This window comes from Ornithodoros turicata, chromosome 8 (genome assembly GCF_037126465.1).
Source record: "Ornithodoros turicata isolate Travis chromosome 8, ASM3712646v1, whole genome shotgun sequence".
NCBI lineage: Eukaryota > Metazoa > Arthropoda > Arachnida > Ixodida > Argasidae > Ornithodoros > Ornithodoros turicata.
This window is the reverse complement of record NC_088208.1, coordinates 41,228,158-41,249,018: the sequence shown is the minus strand read 5'-3', so window position 1 is coordinate 41,249,018 and position 20,861 is coordinate 41,228,158. Positions and strand designations below refer to the sequence as shown.

The 20,861-nt window shown below is 44.4% G+C and overlaps 1 protein-coding gene across 9 annotated transcripts in view; it reads left to right on the top strand.

Moving 5' to 3' along the window:
• The window catches only part of LOC135367402 (partitioning defective 3 homolog), a 32,446-nt gene extending 11,814 nt beyond the window's left edge, over positions 1 to 20,632 (top strand). For 3 of the 9 annotated variants that reach the window (XM_064600655.1, XM_064600657.1, XM_064600661.1), the window contains exons 8-25: positions 93 to 216; positions 1,789 to 1,969; positions 2,181 to 2,452; positions 3,456 to 3,593; positions 3,958 to 4,158; positions 4,949 to 5,336; positions 5,951 to 6,248; positions 6,455 to 6,663; positions 7,001 to 7,096; positions 7,359 to 7,427; positions 8,400 to 8,720; positions 11,254 to 11,416; positions 11,962 to 12,121; positions 12,731 to 12,952; positions 13,119 to 13,196; positions 17,603 to 17,671; positions 18,616 to 18,680; positions 18,740 to 20,632. In XM_064600655.1, the coding sequence (XP_064456725.1) occupies positions 93 to 216; positions 1,789 to 1,969; positions 2,181 to 2,452; positions 3,456 to 3,593; positions 3,958 to 4,158; positions 4,949 to 5,336; positions 5,951 to 6,248; positions 6,455 to 6,663; positions 7,001 to 7,096; positions 7,359 to 7,427; positions 8,400 to 8,720; positions 11,254 to 11,416; positions 11,962 to 12,121; positions 12,731 to 12,952; positions 13,119 to 13,196; positions 17,603 to 17,671; positions 18,616 to 18,680; positions 18,740 to 19,178 (3,493 nt within the window). In that variant the 3' untranslated portion in view covers positions 19,179 to 20,632. The remainder of the gene's footprint in view (positions 1 to 92; positions 217 to 1,788; positions 1,970 to 2,180; positions 2,453 to 3,455; positions 3,594 to 3,957; positions 4,159 to 4,948; positions 5,337 to 5,950; positions 6,249 to 6,454; positions 6,664 to 7,000; positions 7,097 to 7,358; positions 7,428 to 8,399; positions 8,721 to 11,253; positions 11,417 to 11,961; positions 12,122 to 12,730; positions 12,953 to 13,118; positions 13,197 to 17,602; positions 17,672 to 18,615; positions 18,681 to 18,739) is intronic. The other 6 variants (XM_064600658.1, XM_064600656.1, XM_064600660.1 and 3 more) reach the window with 6 other exon arrangements.
• Positions 20,633 to 20,861: the final 229 nt, after the last annotated feature.

Genomic DNA, 20,861 nt, shown 5'->3' with positions numbered 1-20,861 from the left:
CAGCCTGGACATGTTGACCAATTTTGAGGTTGGAGTAGTGTTGACGTGCAGTTTTAGTGTCATCTATTTATGGGGTGTTGCTGCATATGCAGGGATATGGGCCTTGTGATCCAGGGCATTGAACCAGGTGGTCGAATTCATAGGGATGGAAGGATCCAAGTCGGTGACACTGTGGTTGAGGTGAATGGACAAAGCCTGCTGCATGTCAGCTTTGAGGTAAGTTGTTGACTCACTCTCTGGCTTTATTTTCTCAAATAGGAGCCACATGTCATGTCATACAGGGATGTACGGTACTAACGCATGATCCTCACATGCAATTATTCCAATGTTGCCTACATGTCATTACATCTGCTTTTGTCTATTACACCAGCGGAGCAACCATGCAATCATTTGGACGTTGATCAGATGTCTGCCACGTGTGAGCAGCCACAATCAGCCAAGCTCGATCTGGTGTAGGCGACTCTGTGCATTTGGAGTGGTTTCTATAAGATTATGTCTTTCATAAGTAGGGTCTGAGGTTTTCGGGAAATATTTTTTCCCATAATTGGGGGGTGAAAATCGGGTGGAAAACAGCAGTATCAAATTCGGGCGTAAAATTTCAGGAATTATACGATACAGGTAAAAATCGAGTTTATCGGACTCGTTAAACGTATCACAAATGTAAGATGAAAACAGCTTCCAAACTAAGTAACAACACTGATTGCGATGAAATTAGGCCGGTGTTAAAGGTCTATGGCAATTCATACCTTCATTGAATGGAATGGTAATTCAAATCTGCATGGTAATGCAATCTGCACCTGGATTAAAGTACTACTTCAGTTAACATGGTGCTGTTAGTTACAAGTTTTCATTGTTTTCATTTCATTCACAAGAAATTTTTTCATTTTCACGTCTGAGTTCCGTTATGTTCGGCGATTCATCGGCAGTTCTGGTTACTTTTGCTCCCGACTCCCTTCTTTTAAGAACTCCTTTCTTTTAGAACTATCTAAGTTGCTACTAAGATGCTTGGTGTTGGGTGTTGTTTCGGACGAGGGGCGGTACAGTTATCCCGAACTGGCACGAGTGGTGGGGAACTGCCGGAAGCCACGCGTGCCGCATCGTTTTCCTGATGATTTCACAATGCGTGTGATCTCGGAAAACCAAATTTTTTTTAATATGTGTGTGTGTTGAGACTGCACAGCGGAATCTATCGACTACTGATATTCGCGCAGGAACGCTTGTGGTCAACGAATGTGGCAACATTGGTACACGTCGCTCGCTCTGTCCGTGTCCCATGCACATCGGATGGTTGTCCACAGGCATTTCTTCGCCACCCATACCAGGTCACTGCGTGCACGCGACGTTTTGATACTGGGGAAATGTCCCATGCGCCCTCACGGCTGAGACGTCCCCTCCCCCACTACCGCAGTTGTGCGCCGTGATTCTGCCAAAGTACCCTGGGTTCTGGAAGAACTCGGGTTTTATCCGAAGCACTAAACGCGCGATTTGGGGGGTAAATTTGGGGAAGAATCGGGGGCAGCGAAAGTGTTCTATGTCGTGTCTCGCCTTAGGGTGCCGCTATTATGAATAGTATTGATTAGCCAATCAGTCATGCCGTACGCATCAGACTCAGTCTGTCTGACGTGTTTCCTGGTACACCCGAAGATCCCTCGCGGGGGATGCGCAGGAAAAAATAGTGAGGGTGGTTGTAGGGAGGATCTGTGCCCTTGTGTGGACTACTAATCGCGACAATTCTTTTGGTTCTTCTCTTCCGTGCTCGCAACAATAAATTACTTCCTTCTCTGTCAGGAAGCGCAGAAAGTGTTCAAGAATGCCCTGCGTTCCCCGGAGCTTGCCCTGAGGTTATCTGGCAGCCCGGCACCTCAAGATAATCCACCCGCGGTGCAGGAATCTCCCAAACGTCTTATGCTGCCCAAGCCAATAGATGGAGGAGATACCGTAAATGGTTTGGTCGAGGGTGAGGAACGAGGTAAGTGTGTCAACAGAATTGCTATCAAATAGAATGGGGGCAGCTCAAAAAACCGTTTGACATAAGGTGTCACCCGATTGGAAATAGAAATTGCAACTAGAACCAACCAGTGGCTAATGGAGGTGAATGTGTCAAAAAGTTATACACATAGTTATACTGTGCATGTTCTGGCAGTGAAAGTAAAAAGTAAAAACTTTTTTTTTCACCTCAGCGGGACTCCATAGCAAAGTGGCTACGGTAACACCAACAAAGAAGGTTCCCCAGACAACCCCTCGGCCCACCGGTCTAAATGTGGCCAACACTCGTAAGCTCGGACGCAGGGTACCCATCAAGCTTGTCAAGGGTCCAGAGGGTCTCGGTTTCAGCGTAACAACACGAGACAACCCGGCCGGGGGAAATTGTCCAATCTACATCAAGAACATCCTCCCTCACGGAGCAGCCATCGATGATGGAAGGCTTAGGCCAGGTGACCGACTACTTCAGGTGAGCTCACTTTTTATTATTTATCTTTGCACGTTGACTCGTGCGAGGTTATCGTGTACACCTCCCACAAACTAGTTTGCTCAATTTTTAAACTAAACAGTGCCTATAATCGAGCATTTAAAGTAAGGCACATTAAATGAGCTTATTTCGTTTTGAAAGGAAATCGACTTGAGTCGAGAAAAATTAATGAACCTTGCGGTATCCATCGGGTGCAGTTTACAAACACGGTAGTTTGAATGCACATAGGTCAGCTTTAATGTCTCCTGCGGAGTGATTTATTTATTTGCGCATAAAAACACCCGCAGGGGCGTTAAACGAGCAAGGGGCAGCACACTTAAAGCCGCAAGATTTATCGAATGATTGGTTCTCGAAGCACCCTCCATGCAAGTAGCGTAACTAGAGCTTCAAGTTTTCGGGACATATATTTTCCCCAATTCGGGGGTAAAAATCGGGGAAATCAACGGTGGCTCTAAATTCGTGCAAGTTTGGGTGGAAAAACTACTAGTACACTAAATTCGGGGAGAAATCGGGCTCTACTACTCAAACGAACTGTACAGGTTTGGTGCAAATGGTAATGTAGTTGCGTTTGATGTCAAATGAGCTAGTGTGCATTCCTATAGACATTTCAGTGTGCTCAATTTGCTGGGTAAAAATCGGGTTTCACCCTAAATGGGCGACCTTCAATTCGGGGTGCAAATTCGGGGAAGAAATAGGTTAAACCCTAAAACTTCAGGCTCTAAGCAGAACGTGCACACAGAGTAGCATCCAGTGAATACATGTATATTTGAAAGCCCTCGTGTTAATAATAATACATGTTGTAAATGCTGTTCCCAGCAGATTTCAACGTTGTTCATTGAGAAAATGCTTCTGTCCTTTCTATTTAATCTTTCATGAACTGTCGAATATTATGCTGGTCGTAATGGATGTTGAAGGGTGCATAGTATTCTTGGAACTAAATAGTATTTCTGTCTGCTTTCTAATGAATGCACCCTCCTGCAATTAGGTGAATGGTGTTGAGATGACAGGCAAGTCCCAGACTGATGCCGTGGCCATCCTGCGGAATGCCCCTACGGGCAGTACGGTGGACTTGGTCGTCTCCAGGCAGGAACTGGAACCCACGCCGAGTCTACCCAGGGAAATGGTCAGGGTTGCTCCTTATTGCCTCTCACATTGACCTTTATTAGGGCCTCGTGTTTTCGTCACTTAGGGTAAAACCCAAAAAAACTAACTTGGCAAAATGCAAATTCAACCACAGATATGGGCACTGGAGACGATATGTTCGGCATCTCGTGTTCATGTAAAATGTGAGAAGCGCCCTTTTCTGTTTTTTTATTTTCCACCCGAAAATTTGCTTTTCCACCCGATCTGACCCCGTTTTACGGCCCCCGAAATACCTAACACCCGATTTTCAAAAACAACATAAAACCCGAAAACACGGGGCCCTACCGCTTTATCTTTAATTCAGTTTATTGTCCTTACTTCAATGACATTCTTTTCCATGTTAGCCGTCGGAAAAGGCGGAGGAGGAAGTGGGAATCTTCCCGTGGCGGAACAAAGAAGTGCTAACGTTTGACATTCCCCTCAACGACACGGGCTCCGCAGGTCTCGGGGTCAGCGTCAAGGGGAAGACATCCACGGGTCCCAACGGCCCAGTTGACCTTGGCATCTTTGTCAAGTCCGTCATCCATGGAGGTGCTGCGTCAAAGGTATCGTGCCTTAACCCTCTGCATGGTACGGGTGCATCACGCTCTCTCTTTATGGCAGTTTGGCTGCGTGAGGCTTCTCCGGGGGAACTGTGGTGCCATCTGTTTGCTATTTTGACGAATATACTGGTAATCTCGCTGGGGGGTTGGCATTGCCCGTGTCCAAGACAGCAGTACAGGGAAGCCAAACGTGCGGGAGGCACTTTGCTAACAAGTAACGCAGAATGCTCAGCTACGGGAGGATGCCGAGTTGATATGTGTCGAGTACAACAAAGGCCTCTGCATACAGCCATGCCTTCATGTAGTACCACACTCTCTTGAACATTTGCAGGCACGTAGAAAAACGCAAAACATTTTCTAGTATACATGACCAAAGTAACCAAGCTTGGTGATTATACTATCAATGGCAGTATCACTATGAATGGCTTACAGACTATTCGTAGGAATACTCAATAAATAACTTTCCACAATTCATCGGGTGTGTACGTTGCTTATGAGGCCTTACTTATTTTTGCACACCCTACTTTCGTTATGAGGCTAGAAATGTACATTTATTGTCATCAATTGACAGACTATTTGTCCGATTTTATCTCTTATAACGAGTAGTAAACTCATATTTTTTCAGTTGATCAATTTTTTATCTTTTTATCCTCGTCAGTCAATTTGCACCGCTCTATCGATGCAGCAACAGAAACGATGTCCCATACGGATCTAGGTCCAGCTCACATAAATGCGCCATCCGATAAATAGGCAACAAGCGCCACTGATGTGAACCATATTGTTCCATGCACAGGACCGTCGATTGCGGACAAACGATCAGCTGCTTGATGTAAACGGAATCTCTCTCCTGGGAAGGACCAACACCCAAGCCATGGAGACCCTTCGACGTGCCATGACACAAGCTGAAGGGCCCAACCCCAACGCTATCACGCTCACTGTGGCTCGGAGGGTTCCCTCTCAGGATACTGCGGAGAATGTGAGCTTTGAAGAAGGCTTCCTCTCCAGTGGGGACTCTTGTTCCATGCACCTCCGGTCAGACTCCATCGTCAGTTCGGACTCGTCGGCAGCTGCATCTTCCTCGTGCGAGAATCTCTCTTTGCCCGGAAGCAGAACACCCGATCATTCCACCAGCGGCAATTCGGAGAACACGGTCGTCTATGTTCCCAAGCAAGGACACGATTGTGAGTTGCTGCTGATTATTAGGGCAACCTAACTTTTTGAGGCTAAACTATTTTTTGAAACTTGCGTAGGAACTAGTTACATTTTCGTGTGACTTGAGCAAAGCTATGGGTTACTTTCTTTTTTTGCTTCTCATCCACGAAGGGCTCGTTTTTTTTCTTTTTTTCTTTTCGCTTATTTTTTTTCATAATGCGCCTAATAAACCAGATTTTTACCCGTATCATATAATTCCAGAAACTTTACACCGGAATTTACTTTTACGACCCCAATTTTACAACCCCATTTACACCCAATTTTTACGCCTCAAATTTTACGAACAATAGTTCCAAAACCCTGAGACCCTAATTATACGATAGTTTATCCTTAATTGATGAGAGTGTGAGATGCCTCTTACATTGATGCTGTTATCTGAGATAGTACTTGGCATGGCAATGTTTCAGAGAGCCAACTTTGTGGATGCGTAACAAATTTGACAAATCTAGATTCAAAATGATTTGATTCGCCGACACAAGTTGAAATGGAAGCACGATTTGGAACCTATTGGCAAATGGGGTATCTGTACGATGAAATCCACATCTCTGAACTGAGCTGTATTTTCACGTTCCGATTTCAACAGACAACTATGGCAGAAATCCTGTGCTGGACCGTCTGATGGGACAAGGACCTGGAAGCCTACCCAATGAATCCTACCTGCAAGCGAGCCATGAGAGCTGGAGTGCGGTCCCACCACCAGGGGGTAGCCTCTATGGGAGACGGAGACCACCACCATTCTCTCCAAATTCGAGTGCCAACTCTGGTGAAGCAGTGCTCATAGATGAAGACTATCCATCCATAGCGAGGGTTGATGTGCCACCCATGACACCAGTCCAGGAAGAGCCACCCGCAATGGATGGAAATAACCTCAACATCAGCGAGTAAGTCATCTTTTTGATACATTCACAGTTTGGATTATCTTCTCTATGTCTGGTACACAGAACCTCTTTGCTACTCACAACATCGCATCGTACCGTCAGTTTTTAGAGAGATAACTCGTTAGATTGACCTTAACTTATGGTGCATTATCGAGTAATTTTTCCGTTGTGTTTCTACTGCACCTCAATGGAAACATGTCTACCTACAGCCTATCGCTAGCAGACGGTGGCAACTTCTGCCGGGATGGTTTTGGGAGACAGAGCATTTCGGAGAAGCGGCACGCGCAGCTGGACGCTCGAAATACAGACACGTACAAGCGCAACAAGAAATCTCGTGAGGCAGCTAAGCAAACACAAGTGAAAGTGCCTCACACAAGTCCTGCTGCTCTGGTGAACGCAGAAAATGACAAGAGGACAGGTACGTTACGTGTATCTTAAATATATTTATGAGTTGTAATGGATCCCCATGCTGAACTCGGCTCTACAGTGCCGATAGCATCAAAATTCTCTCTCTAACTGATGTTCCGTTTCCTTGGATCGTATGGTAGCAGAATTCAAAAGCTCTTTTCTAGAGTCGATCGCTGAATGAAAAATCTGAGCATTTTTCTAATCCAGTTCTCTGTTCCTTAGTCCAAAATATGAACGTAGTTTCTACGTAAATATAGCAACATCTGCCAGTTATTTTGTACCAATTTAGAAAAACTCTTTGAACAGAGAAGAATAATTTTTGGCTGACGGATTGTTTCTGGTTTCAGCTACGAAAGAAGTCTCCAACCTGGTCAGGTCTAGCTCTGCAGACTCTCTTCTTAGTCATTCCAAATGTGGTGGGCCACCAGCACCACCATGCAGTTGTAAGTGGTCTCATACACTACTATGCTTATCCTCGAGAGAGATGTACTCTAGATGGAGGGCATAGGTTTTATACTTGTTTCACCAATTTCTAGTTGTGGAAGAAACATTGAGAAATGGCTATGGAAGTACATTACTTGTGTGAGGCTTTCTAGTTACGTGTTGGTGTTTTGCCTTGAGTGTGCATCTGGTGGTGTTCTTTCCTCCTCACCGTGTGGGGTTGGCTTGGATTGGCTAATTGGAATTGTCCTTATCTCTCACCAGATCTAGTCAAATCCCACCAACTGAGCAAGGTGCATAGGACCCCATTGTTCTTCTATCCAGCTTGTTGCTGTAGGTAGCTCAGTTACGATACACACTTACAGCACTGCACATTCTTGTCTCGCACGCACCTGCAAATCTTTTTCTGGTTTCACCATCTCATGCTGAGTCCGCTCTCTTCTGTGTGCATGGGTGATGGCACTTCTTGTACACTGGTGGAATATGCTCATAGGGTGCTCCTATAATGCTCCTGCAGTGTATTTTAGCTTTAGATTCTAGCTATCACAGTGGTGAGTTCTCAAGTCAGTGATGGATTTTAAAGATGACAAGGTCAAAACTGATCATGGGGCCTTCAACTTGAAAGCTATCACAATAGAGAACTGATGTTCTGAGGCTGGAACAACATAGAAAGGACAAATACATACAAAGCCTAAAATTGCCTAAGAAATTAACGATGAAAGACGGAAGTAGAGCAATTGGGACCCTGGGGACCGGCAATCCAGAAGATGTGGGTTCGAGTCCTAGAGCTGGCTAACCTTTGCAGTGACTTCCTTCTTTCGTTGTTGACTGCAACGTCACATCACATCACGTTACATCATAGCCCTTCATTCAACATCAAAGCATTCTCAGCGAGGTGATGGTGAGTGAGGTCAGTGAATGCCTATCATCAATGAATCAGGATAATTTGACAGTTTGACAGACTGATGTGAGTGAAAGTGCCTTTTACAATGCAATACTGTACCTGTTTCAATATCAAATGCCCTGTTTTTCCGATCAGCACCAGTGTAGCCACGGGACATTGGTCAACCAGTGGACTGTATGACATATTCTCGCTTTTTGATGTCTGTCTCAAATGTTATTAACTTTTAAAGTTTCAACAACTTTTGCATGTAATAAGAAATAGAACCCAGCATAAAAATGATGGGTGCATCATAGTCATGTCCTGCCTGGAATATGGAAATAGTCATGAAAATGCTGCTGTATTCTAAAAATTAGCAATTAGCTCCTGCGATGAAATCATTAACTGTGTCATTGTCGTGGCAGTCCTAGCAAACGGGGATTCTCCGGGAACAGACTCGAGCTGTGTAACCACAAACACGACGGTCACCAAGAGCAACAACAGCAGCGGAGCACACAGCAGTGTCACAACGCAGCATCAACAGTTGGGCCCAGCATTAGGAATGCGCAAGTCCAGCAGCCTGGAGAGCCTGCAGACTATGGTGCAGGAAACGCACAAGGGACCAGAGAATGGAAATCCTGCAGGACGGGGCAGTCGAGGCTGCAACGAGAGCTTCCGTGCCGCTGTGGACCGGTCTTACGAAGGTCCGACTTGCATTGCTTGTGCACCAGAGCTCATGGAGACACGTAAGACATTGAATGTTACAAACGAACCACCAAAAATACACTGTATTAACCCTTTTAACCCGCTTGTATTAACCTCTCTGGAAACCTCTGGGGTTGATCCTTCGGATGTGCTTTTTTTTTCACGACGCTGTGGAGCTGGTCCTTGTCTGCTTTGCGCTGTTTCTTCCAGTTACGCCTTTTTTTTTTTTCATATTTCTGGGTTTAGGTGGATGTCATTTTAGCTCTGCCACTTTGGCTCTTTCAAATATGCGGGGCAGGTATACACTGACAACTTGTTGCGCTCGACAATCATAAACGAACGTTCAGGAATAACACTGGGATTACCTCATTTACCTGTAGGCCTGTTGAATGTGATCATCATACAGTCGAGCCCCGGTTATCCAGACGAGGTAAAAACTGGTTTTACCCGAAAACACACCGGAGTCCTTCCTTAGACATTGTCATATGCGTCAACAAGTCCTTAAGGGCATGAACCATGTTCAGCGTTGCCGAGCTTCATTGCGACGGGCTTCTCCGCGTCTTTTTCATCTTCCCCAGCGTCATCGTGATCCCTCGCCGACAATGTTCCGCGTGTCTAACCCAGATATGGTTTCCACGTCAATCAATTCGGGTGCCACAACAACGACATCACTGTCTGACTGATACAAAATCGTGAAACATAACGTCCCCACGTCCAAGCGTATCCAAACGTCTCGTTGGAGTTGCTCCAGTTGGTCCTACAATTAATTGGTTACTTCGCGGCGACGTTCTTATTTGGTATACCGCCGTCGACGTCCCATAGAGTATCCATTTTCGTGTCCAAGCGTAGAGCCTTTTGAGATGTTGCTGCGTAGATCTGACGGTAAACCAAAAGCAAGTGGACACACAGGGTGGACGTTACGGGAAGTTGCGTAGTAAGCGAGTTCGCTGGAATTAGGTTTCACTGTATACATCTTACAATGGTAGGTTGTACATGGGAGGAGTGCCTGTAGGGGAAATGTTATAGTTTGAGCAATACTCTCAAGAAGAATAATAAATTACAATTTAGAGAGGTACCTACACAAAAAATAGCCACAGATGGAATTGGGTACTTGCAAAGAAAACAAAAAAGGCCTCGGTAGGTGGGATACTTGCAGGTAAAATAACTCACATTACTGAGATTGCTCATTCTCAAGTTACTCTCATGGATAATGTGCATTAGGTATTTCATTCTTCTTACATGTAGGAGGAGCTTATGTGCTGCTACACAGAACGCAACAAACAATGGGGCACTTTTTTTATGAGCATTCTCGAAACACTTACACCTGTTCTGCGAGTTGAATTGTAATCTCAAATGTGTTAAAGGGTTAATACGGCCATTTACAATAGGGAAATGTAACATAGTGGTTGGTGATTGGCTCTTGCATGTTTGGAAAGCACAATGGAATTGCATTGTGTGATGAACGCTGTCTGTCTAAATTTCTAGGCTCGTTTGGCTGTTCTTTGTAACATCCCTGTCCCGTATGTCTTGTTTGCCTTGTCTTAGGGTCACCCAGGGCATTCTGAGTGGTGGCAGCTGCTTGAAAATGCTAGACACTAGTAGCGTCTTCTTTGCTGTTTCATTGACGCGAAAATAAAACTGTAAAGCGACGTATCTAAAATAAGTGACATTCCAGTAACTTTGTTGAGATAACTTGCTGGGGATCATTCACTTATCAATCATTTGTAGTGACACCAACGACTGACACGATTTATAACATTTGATGGTTGCAGTAAAATGGGTTTGACAAGGTTACAAAATAGTAGGTTTGACTGAATGTGATATCAGCAGGATGTTGCATAGAAACATTGGTAAGGAAAAATCCGCCATCAAATTGCGACGTTGCTAATCTTTAAACTCCATTAGTTCCCACGTTTCCAAATCAGCTAAATCATTGTGGATCACAATCTTTTGAAAGCTTGCATCTATGGACACAGTGGTCCTCAAACTGGCTTCCACAGCAAGTCATCCAGCTGAGTTACAGAATGTGCATAAGGGTATACGAGTAATGTCCTTATCCTTAATGTCCTTAAAGTATGTCTGAATGTCCTTATCACCAGGCTCATGATGTTCAACTGCATGATGCTTCCAGTCAATGTGTGTACTTAAACTGCCTGTGGTTGTTTGTAAGGTTGATGTTCAAGAGCATCGGGCAGTGTCTAGCACTGTGTGGAGAAAGCGATCCGCTATGAAATCGTTCAGTTAAATGGTTCCTATGAAGTAGTTCAGAGGATCAATCCTGCTATTTATGAACGCTACATTACCACATTCTTGCTGCGATTGCTGCGAATTATGGCACCATCGGTAATCCCTTTTGTAGCCAACACATCGTTGAAGACTCGAAAAATGACTGCTGTATAACGTTTACCATTTATACTGCAAATAATCCACGAAGGTTTTAGCAAGTTGTTTTTTGAATGTGTGCGGAACCATCCATTTTGATCGTGTTGTACTCCATGGACAGGTTGAGGGCTCGCTACCAGTAAGAAATGACGTGACGAATGGTAGAATCTGAGGCATTTATTTCTTCTTCAGTGGAAGAAGAGAAAGAGAGTGAGAGTGGTGGTAGCTCTGGTGGCATTGACCACCGCATTCCATGTCCAGTCCACTCCAACACGGATGACCAGCAGGAAAAGAAAGGGGTCAAAGGGCAGCAGAGGAAAAAAGGGTTGCTCAAGGGTCTGGGCAGTGTCTTCAGGTAAGAACTATGCTTATTAGGGCCGTGGAAAAAGGTGAAACTCCCCATAGAAGCAAGCATGGGTGCACGATAGAGCCCTGTTAGGATGAGAGTTTTGGCATCTGCATCCGACCCACGTCCGCGCACACATTATCCGCAACCATTTATCTACTGCCCTTTATCTAACACAATGCTAGGCCTGAGAAGTTATTGCCGCTTGAATTAGGTTCGCCATGAACAAACTTGGACGCAGAAATAGGCAAAGCACAGCAAATGGTTAATCTGACTAGACTGCGATGAAGAATGAAGGAATGTGATATCATAATAACACCGCAGCAGTTGATGACTACAAAGGTTTAAGACGAAGTAGATGGGACCTGTACCAACTCGGTTGATTGAATGCTGATGCGCAATCAGAGAGATGATGATGATGATGCGGAAATATTTTATACCAGTTCCCGTAATGTAAGGAGTGTCTCGCTACAAAAGAGAGAGAATTTTTAGTGAAACCCAAGAATGTCCCATTTACTACGTGTTGTGGTTTTCTGCTCTCCCTGCACGTATAGTAGGTTTGGCAAAAACCGCAAGACCATTCCAGAGCCGGGCTCCAAAATGTCCAGAGAAGAACTGGAGGCAGAGCAGGCGAGACGTGCGGCTCAAGATGAACAGGGAAGGATACAGGAACAGTACCGCAGGCTCATCGAGCAGCAGAATACTCAACAAGCAGTAAGCTCACTTCTCCATTGGTAAAACAATGATTGTTTTTAGTGATTAGAACGAGACTCCTTTTTCTCCAATGCGCATCGCTGTTGCTTTGGGTAAAACCTGAAAAAGCAAACTCAACAAAACTCACGCGGGGAGAAACATGAATACAAAACCTTTATTATCTTGCACGACATAGAAGCAAAGTATCTACAAATCCAAAGTACAGTAGCCATCTCACGCTTCACCATGAGGAACACGCTAGATGGGATATTGCGGACATCATCGAAACAGAAGTAGTAAAGGCAAGATGGATATGAGCTAAACCGGTGTTACCAAGTGGTAACACGTTTGCGTGGTACACATTTAGTTTCCTCTCAGTTAGGTGGTGCAGGAAAGGGCGTTATGAGTATGGGCGTACATCCATCTCCAGCACTAAAGCTTTGTTCCTCGGTGAAGATTCGTAGTTACACAAAATTCTGTACGAAACCTCCAAGTCTGCGATACATCCTAAATTCCGCGCATTTTCGCGGATTTGTGGAAAGGTCGGGGCCTTGGTCACGAGCATCTCAGAAAAATGCGTTTGATCAGCATAGAAGCAATGTGATTGAATAAAGAAACGATTCTTAACAGCAGAGGCAGAATCCCCAGCAGACATCATCGACGGGGACATCTGCTAACAACAACAACAACAACAACCAGTCAACCACACCATCTCGACAGGAACGCATGCAGCAGCTTCGAGCGCAGCACCAAAAGCGACACGTGGAGCGGCAGTGCCACTACCCTCGTGACGACCTCGAAGAATGGTACGAACAGGATCTTCAGAAGAAGATGCATTCTTCCCAGACTCCGGTGAGTTTCAACGTTGTACTGTCTCTCGCTGCTGGGTTTCTCCGCGCTGACCTGAGCAAAGGGTCAAGAATTTCCATCACCATCATCATTGTTTGTGTGGTTATGGGGCACTAACCATGCTGCCGTCTGCTAACAGTGTGTGCTCTTGTGTGTCTTCTGCTTCCAGCAATGCCGTCCTCTGCCACCCGTGCCCCAGCCTATTACTTATGCCACATATGGATACTCGCGCAGGGTCCTTCCGAAGGTATAACGTGTTTCACCATCTAATCTTGTTTCTCTCATTGGCTACTAATCCCCTACAATCCCCTCAGCTTTCAACACTTCCTCCAGAGGTAGTTTTTCTCAAATTCCTCAAATTGCTTTTAAAAGGCACTGTGAGGCCTGTCATTATATTTTCAGTGCTAGGGGTGTGCAAATATTTGAGTTGTCGAATTCCAATCGAATACCACTCACTCCAAGTATTCGATTCACGAATCGAATGTCTAATAATCGGTTTTTCGAATATTCGACTATTTGAGGAGTGTGAACGACCCCCGCCCTGAAAGTGGGCTCCACCTGATGCTTTCCTGCATAAGGTGAAGCCTGCTTTACAAAATCGCTAGTGTTGCAGGACCGTTGTTGTTTAGCGTGAGATAACGTTAGCCCAGTTAATTTGTATACTTGGCCTGAGGAAGGGGCAGTGTCCCTTCCACATGCGCTTTAGGGGTGACCGTGGGGAATTTTGATTTGATGCCTGGGAGGTTGCCTCGAAAAAGTTAAGACTCTTAGATTATGCCTGCAGCCCGGGGATAAAAGGATGCATTAAAGACAAACCTTACGTTCAAAATTTCAGCAATGAAACATCCCCAGGTGAGACATACAGCAAAGAAGCTAAAGAAGCTAAAGAATGTTCATGGCGAAGCAGTTTGTTTGCTTCACGAGTGACCTGTGGATGTTGAGAAACTATTACAGCCTGTGTAATATGCCATTGCGTGGCATCAATTTTGAAATCTAGATAATTGCTCCAGTAAGTGTAGACTCAGCTAAAATGCCAGAAACACTGTCACGTAATATTAAAAAGTAGGGGCTTAATTTCCAGAGAAGACTTAGATGTCTGACTTGAGACATTTAGTGACAGAAAAATTACGCTAAAGCCATGGGCTACAAACTGCAAACCTTTAGGCACATATTGTAAAATTTGCACGAATATTCGATATTTGATTAGGTATTTGGCTTTTTTTTCCCCCATTTGAGTCGATATCTGATTCGATTTCAAATATTCGGATTCGCACACCCCTAACTTTCACCAAATTACTGAACGATGAAACACCCAAAATAATTTGTTGTTCTAAAAGGTGCATTGTTTGAAACTGAAATCGTGTTTTATCGAAATATGCTCTGCCGTTATGACGTGCAAGTGAACTTTGCCAATTGAGTAAAAGTCATTAAAAAGCACACTAAACTGCCTCACTCGCTGCGCTTGCAAAAAATTGACGTTCCCAAATTTTTAGTTTAGCCAGTAATGAAATGTTTACAAAAATTCACTGTAATTGTGTTCCATAACTTATTCCTTGTGTAGCTGTGGTGGTGTATCTGTGTTGTTTCTTTGTCGTTTGCATGCACATATCACATTCTTTCTACAGCCCTGTTGACTGACTCACATTTCATTTAGTGGATCGCCCCTCATAACAGTCATTGTCCAAGCACATTAACTTTACCTTTTTTAAAACTCATTTCACATCACAATGTAGTCATACGTATGTTAGTCTGGGGTTGCTGTAAAGTACCATATTTACTCGCATACAGAACGCAGGAATGAAGTGCTGCGCCAAACTATGCCAATCACAGGGTCCTGCGCGGTGATGTTTTTGCTGCATTTGCGCCAAAGATGCGCCAAAGCACGGAGTAGGTGATGACTTCGCAGCTCACAGAGATCGCACATGTTGTGAGAAAACGAATCCCGAAGTGAGCGAGAAGTCAGTGACTTACTAGCCAGCTAATCGGTCGAAGCCGATGCCAACTAAGCCTAGCCCAGCCTAGCCCTAGCCCTCGAGTGACCACAACCCGTGACTATATGTGATGCACGTGTGCACAGTCATCTTCATGCATTCTGTGCTCAGGGACATGTTGCATACATCAAGTATACACCAACTCGCTTTCCTTTAACGTCTATGTGTAAAGCTATCCAAGCTGAGTGATCTCTACACTTTCAGACCACTTTTCGATTCCTAAGGGTAGCTCGGTGTGTCTGTCAAGTGGTCTGTGCCTATTGATTGTTAACGGTTGCTTTAACATGCTACTTTTTAAGATCGCTAAGGCTCTTGGACAACGAAACACAATACGTATGTGGAGAGTTCACGACCGCTCTGCACGGACCCCTTGGATGCGGCTACGCTAGGTTAGCCTCGTGGCTCCACGATCTCTTGTCTCTAGCTTGAGTGGAAAATCATCCCAGATTCGATGGAACTGGACATGAAAAGCATTCATTCCACATCGTAAATGAGTAACCATACTGATGCGAGTCCCGTTGATGGCTGATCGGAGAGCTCCGCGAAAACTAGTTTTTTCTCGCGCCAGAACGTTTTCAGGCACTCCCATCACTGAGAACGCACATTTTTTACCCAAAAACATTGCGCCATTGAGGGGGGAGCGATCGATACACTGGGAAAATTTTGAGCCCAACACTCAAGGTACACTTAACAGCAGTTTTTATTCTGAGATATCAGAGTCTATCTCTATGGGATAAACCAACTTCTCCTCACTGTCGCAATCCTTCCACACCAAATCGTCTTCCATTCCTTGAAAAGTAAGAAACATACCTGGTCACCTCGAGACTTTTCGTGCGATATTGGAAGGTTTCATGTCCCAAGACTGAACAATACTCTCACAAACTGTCTGTGTTGTCAGCAGCCTCACCTTCCCACCTTTCGTCAGTTCATGATCTACTGTTGTCATCCGTAAGACCCCTGGTTTTCTGCTGCGGCAAATTCAAACTTCTGCGGCACCAACTTATAACTTCCGCAATTTTCTGTGGCAAGGAGTCAATGACTGCTTGAAACAGGAAACAGTTTATTTTCTCGGATAATGTGGGAACAAAAAATATTATATAAAATTACAGATTCAAAGCACTGCTGTGGCTCAGCATTACATGATATCTTGCGTTGTTCTCTGACAGCGAATGCTATCTGTCGCCAACAGTCCTTTTATACCTGCTGAAAGACTTTTCAGCATTTACAGAGTTTATAGCAATTGACAAATACTTATCACAATAGACACTAATTTCGAGCAAGCACCCTCATTTGCGCACTTTTTCTCCCTAAAAGAGTCTGAAATGTTAGGATGCGAAAATTGCATGGGAACGTTAGTTACGATACTCAAATGATGCAAAATCGCAAAGTTTTAGTATGCCGGTCATGTAACGTTATCGCTGCGTTGTGCAAGCAGTACTCAAATACCGCACAACTGCCGACGGTCGGGAGGCAAAATGCCAGCCCACTACCGTTTGTACACCGGTGAAACATGTCGAGACGCTGCTGGAAGACACCGCTAGTCGCACTTGACTACTGAAAGCATGCTGTGCTCGCCAAATCTGTCATGTCATACTGTAAGGTTTGTCACATCATGTTTGTCCAGCGTTTCTTTCCCCATTTTGTAGTTCGAATGACGGTATCATCCATCGCGTCTGTGGACCATCACCCGAAAGTGTGCGCAAATCAAAGAAAAACACCGCAATAACTTTGGTAGTTCAGGTGCGCAAATTACACGATTTTTTGTGTTCTTGTCATTTTTAGTGCTAAACTAGGGGTCCGCAAATTATGCGATGGCATAAAATATGCAAGTACATATGTCGAAGGGTGATGTATACTCGAGAGCGTGCGCTTTTATCTGATGCTCTTTTGCGTGATCGTGCAATACTTCTCCTGGGACGCTGCACATCTTAGTAATCGTCCACTTCACTCCAGTCGTGTCCTTCAACCCAATCTGACTTCCGCGGAATTCCATGCAAAACGAATTATTCCACGATGAACTCCGGATTCCGCGAAATTTCACGGAATCGCGGTAAACTCTGGGCCTTAATTGTGAGCGACGTCATGGTGGTCGGTTTGTTCACCCAGCTGAGGGTTCTTTAATGTGCGTGTCACGTTGCGAAAGCTGCTAGAAATGCAGATCATGGAAGGATCATTGGTTTGTTTTGCAGAATGCAATCACCGCACCGATGTGCAGCGTGCGTTTCTATCATATGTTTTGCTTAAAGGAGAACTCTGCTCATAATTTCAGTAATTCTCTAGCTCTTTTTAAATTTTTTTCATTGTGTTTATACGGACCAATCAGTCCTTGGGTAAAGTCTACTGACACGTGCATCATAGTTCTCTGCTGTATTAAAACTAGGAACCGTTATTCTCGTAATTAGCAAATAAGAGACTAGCGTTAGCTCTTTTCTCTCGAGGCAAACATGGCATCCCTTTTATCCCGGTCGTCCACTGGGCGTACTTTAGAAAATGGTAACTTATTAGACAGTTTTCACGTTAAACATATCAATCTGTTTGCGGGGACACTGAAAATTGACTCCTATGCTAGAGGGAGGTATGCCTTTTTACCCGACAATGAACCAGTCAACAGGGCTGTGACCTAGACCCGTGTGTTGTGTTTTGACCCAGAAAATCCTCACAGGTGTGCAGCCCTCAGAGAAACGGCTCGTTTGGTCGCTCTTTTAGTCTGAGAACTCCTCGTTCCATACAGGTATCCTATCTCACACAATCACCCGTTTTATCATTTGTCCAAAGATAAGCGGTTGTTCCCCTTTTTGATGTGCTTGGCGAACTGTCATTATCTACTCGAGTGAAGGAGTCTAGATTTTGAGCTTCATGGATTTCCAAGGGAGATACGCCTTTGCGAGCTCAAATTAGGTATGCAGCCAACTTGATGCAGTTGCGAATTGAAACCGCATTAAAGATCATGGGACACCGAATATTAAGGTCTCATGCATCGCATAGAGATACACTGAGCTCAGAAACTAAATTTGTCACTTTATCAGATAATCGAGTCCTTCCAAATTAAGCTGACAACGAGGACGTGTACCAACTTTGAAAAGGGAACAGCTGTTTATCTTTGGGTATACCGCATGTTGCTTTTTAAAACCATGTTATCTGTTTGAGTGACATATTTCCAGAAATGTTTCTAGTAACTGTTTCAATAAGTTTGCATGTCTCGAGTGTTTTTTTTTTAATTATTGTTTTTAACATTAGTCAAAGTTTGAACTGATATCGTAAGGCCTGTACAGTGAAAATGAAATGTTGTTGTGCCGCCATAGCAACATACTATGTTGTTGGCAACAGACAATACGTTTGCCATACAACATTACGGGGGTTGCGACGCTTTGTCACGAGTTATCGCGGATAGTCGTAAAAAATGGTTGCTTGCATCACTGTGAACAGCAAAGGGGATAATAGTCCGACATCGCAACAGGGAGGGGTCACATGCTTTCAACTTCCAATGCCTCTCATGTACAGAGCATGACGCGAGTTCAACGGTTGATATCTCTCCAAATACAACGAGTAGAAAAATAATTTTATCCTCAGTACCCTGGCGTACAGTACATGATGCAATGAACTGCAAACCCTTTATTGTCTGCGGATGAGGACCATTGGAACACTTTTACTTATCTTTGCACCGTTATCTTGCAGAGAAGGGAAAGTGACATTGCTCACTCCAGGTCCCAAAGTTTTGACATCTTCAAAGAAATGGAAAGGTGCGCTGTCTTCTTTTCTCTGGCCATATTGCCATTATGGCATATATATTTTATTCCAGGCCAGGCAGCAGAGTAGGCTTGGCAGATCCCAACCAGTACAGCCACTACGTCAACTTCAATGAGATCCAGATGCACCTCCGTCAGTTTCAACAGAAACAGCCTCCCATTCCGAGTCGGCCCGACCGACCAGCTTCAAACTACTACGAGTACGAGAGCATCCAGCCCATGAAGCACCACAAAGAAGCAAATGGTATGAGGGCGGGAGGAGGGGACTCAGGGTCACTGCCACGGCATGCCCACGTCGCTGGGCACCGCATGGTATATGCCAAAGTGGCGTCCAGCTCAACACAATTCAGTGGCAGCAGTCCGCTGAAAATGACCCCTACGGCAGCTCCGAGGAAACAGCAGCCAATGAACCTCGGATACAGAAATTCACCCAATTCTCAACTTTATGCAAGACGTGAAGGAGGGCAACAGATGCCTGGATCCAAAGTTTGATGTTGGAAACAAAGTATTTATTTGGAACTGGACTCGAGGTTCGATGTGGGACCCAAATTGGAAACTCAATGCAGAATTGGGAATTTTATCGTGCAGCTCCAGTTGAATGTTTCGTGTCTCGAAGATATTGCGCCTGCATCAGCAAGTTTGATGTTGATTCGGTTTGGAAGCTTCATCATGAATGGATTATGTGCCTGTCATTGAACCTGGGCAGGAAACTGTGTTGATCAAAAGTTTCATCTGGTGTATGTCGAAGGTCTGGTGTGTGAAGACACGAAAGCCCACGTATCTAGACAAAGTCATAAAGGTGCCTCATACCCTTCAGTTCAAAGTTATCCTGCATGCCTGACAAAAATGGTTTCCGTCCAAGTTTCTCGTAGGTGCCTACATGTCAAACCAACAGCCAAAAAGCAACTCATCCCAAGCAGAAACTTGCGAGTGAATATTAAACGAGAGGGGGGCTAAGTTTAACAGTGGCTTTTCATACCGTCCGAGTTACATCCTACTAACTGTAATAAGAATGCACTTCTTTGGTCTGGAACATCACAAACAGTTGAACCTCTGTATGCAATAAAGGGATAAGCAAAAAAATCCCAAACCGAGAAGCGAACATTTGGTAAAGTAATTGCAGCTGGGTTTCCTCGAATAACATATATGTATGTGTCTACTCTACATGCATGTCCTGATAGCATCGTTTTTAGGTGTGTGACTTTGCAGAAATCCAGGAGCATGACATATACCCTTTTTTGATGTAACACCATATGTACAGGGTTTTGGTGTAAAAAACAAACAGTTCTCACGAGCCAGACTTTGATGGCTGAACAATGGTGGTACCAAGTAGGGTGAAGTCACCTGTGTGTAGTGGAGCAACCTGGATGAGGCTTATCGTGCAGCTAAACGAGCACAATCTTGAAAATAATGTCCTAGATGACCAGCATAATATGATTTATTAGCACACGTTTTTTTCCTATTACAACGCTCAGTAGCACTGCTGACATGGTCACGTGAGGTAGGAAGAACGTGTTTTTCCGAGTGGAAGTCCAAGTTCATTTCCGCATCGTAGCAAAATTTAAGCTGTGCCATTTGTGTGCGTGTGTAGAAAAGGGGCCCGATCTGACTGTCCATCCCATTGACACACATGCACTTCCTGTTTCTTACCCTCCTGTAACGGGTCAACAAATTTCAATATGGTCGTAAATTTTCTCTGGCAGGTACATACTGATATGTAGATGTCATTGCAACAAAAATACTAAGAAAGGGACAAGTCACTTTATCCCTTATTGCATACAGAGGCTCAATTGTGGTGCATGAATAGTGCCTCTATACTATTGAATACTTGTATATACTTTTGGTACTGTGAATGTGGAATTGTCTTTCCACAGAGACATCAACTACTTTATGCTGTAGAGTTTCTCTGGTTACAATTTTATATATAAAATATTGCTGAAGTCTTCTGTATACTTTTGCCCCTTTCATTTAATAGAAGGGAGAGCAATATGCAGTTGCATTGAGGCCGCGCCAAGTACAACCATGCAAATGCAATGGTAATTATGCTACTTAATCAAATAATTATGCGTGCGACACATTTTATCTCGACTGTTTGGCAGCCATAACATCGCAAACAACGGTTGAATGGTTTTCCCGGATGCGGTCAAATTTAGCGATAGCATTTTGCGAAAGAAA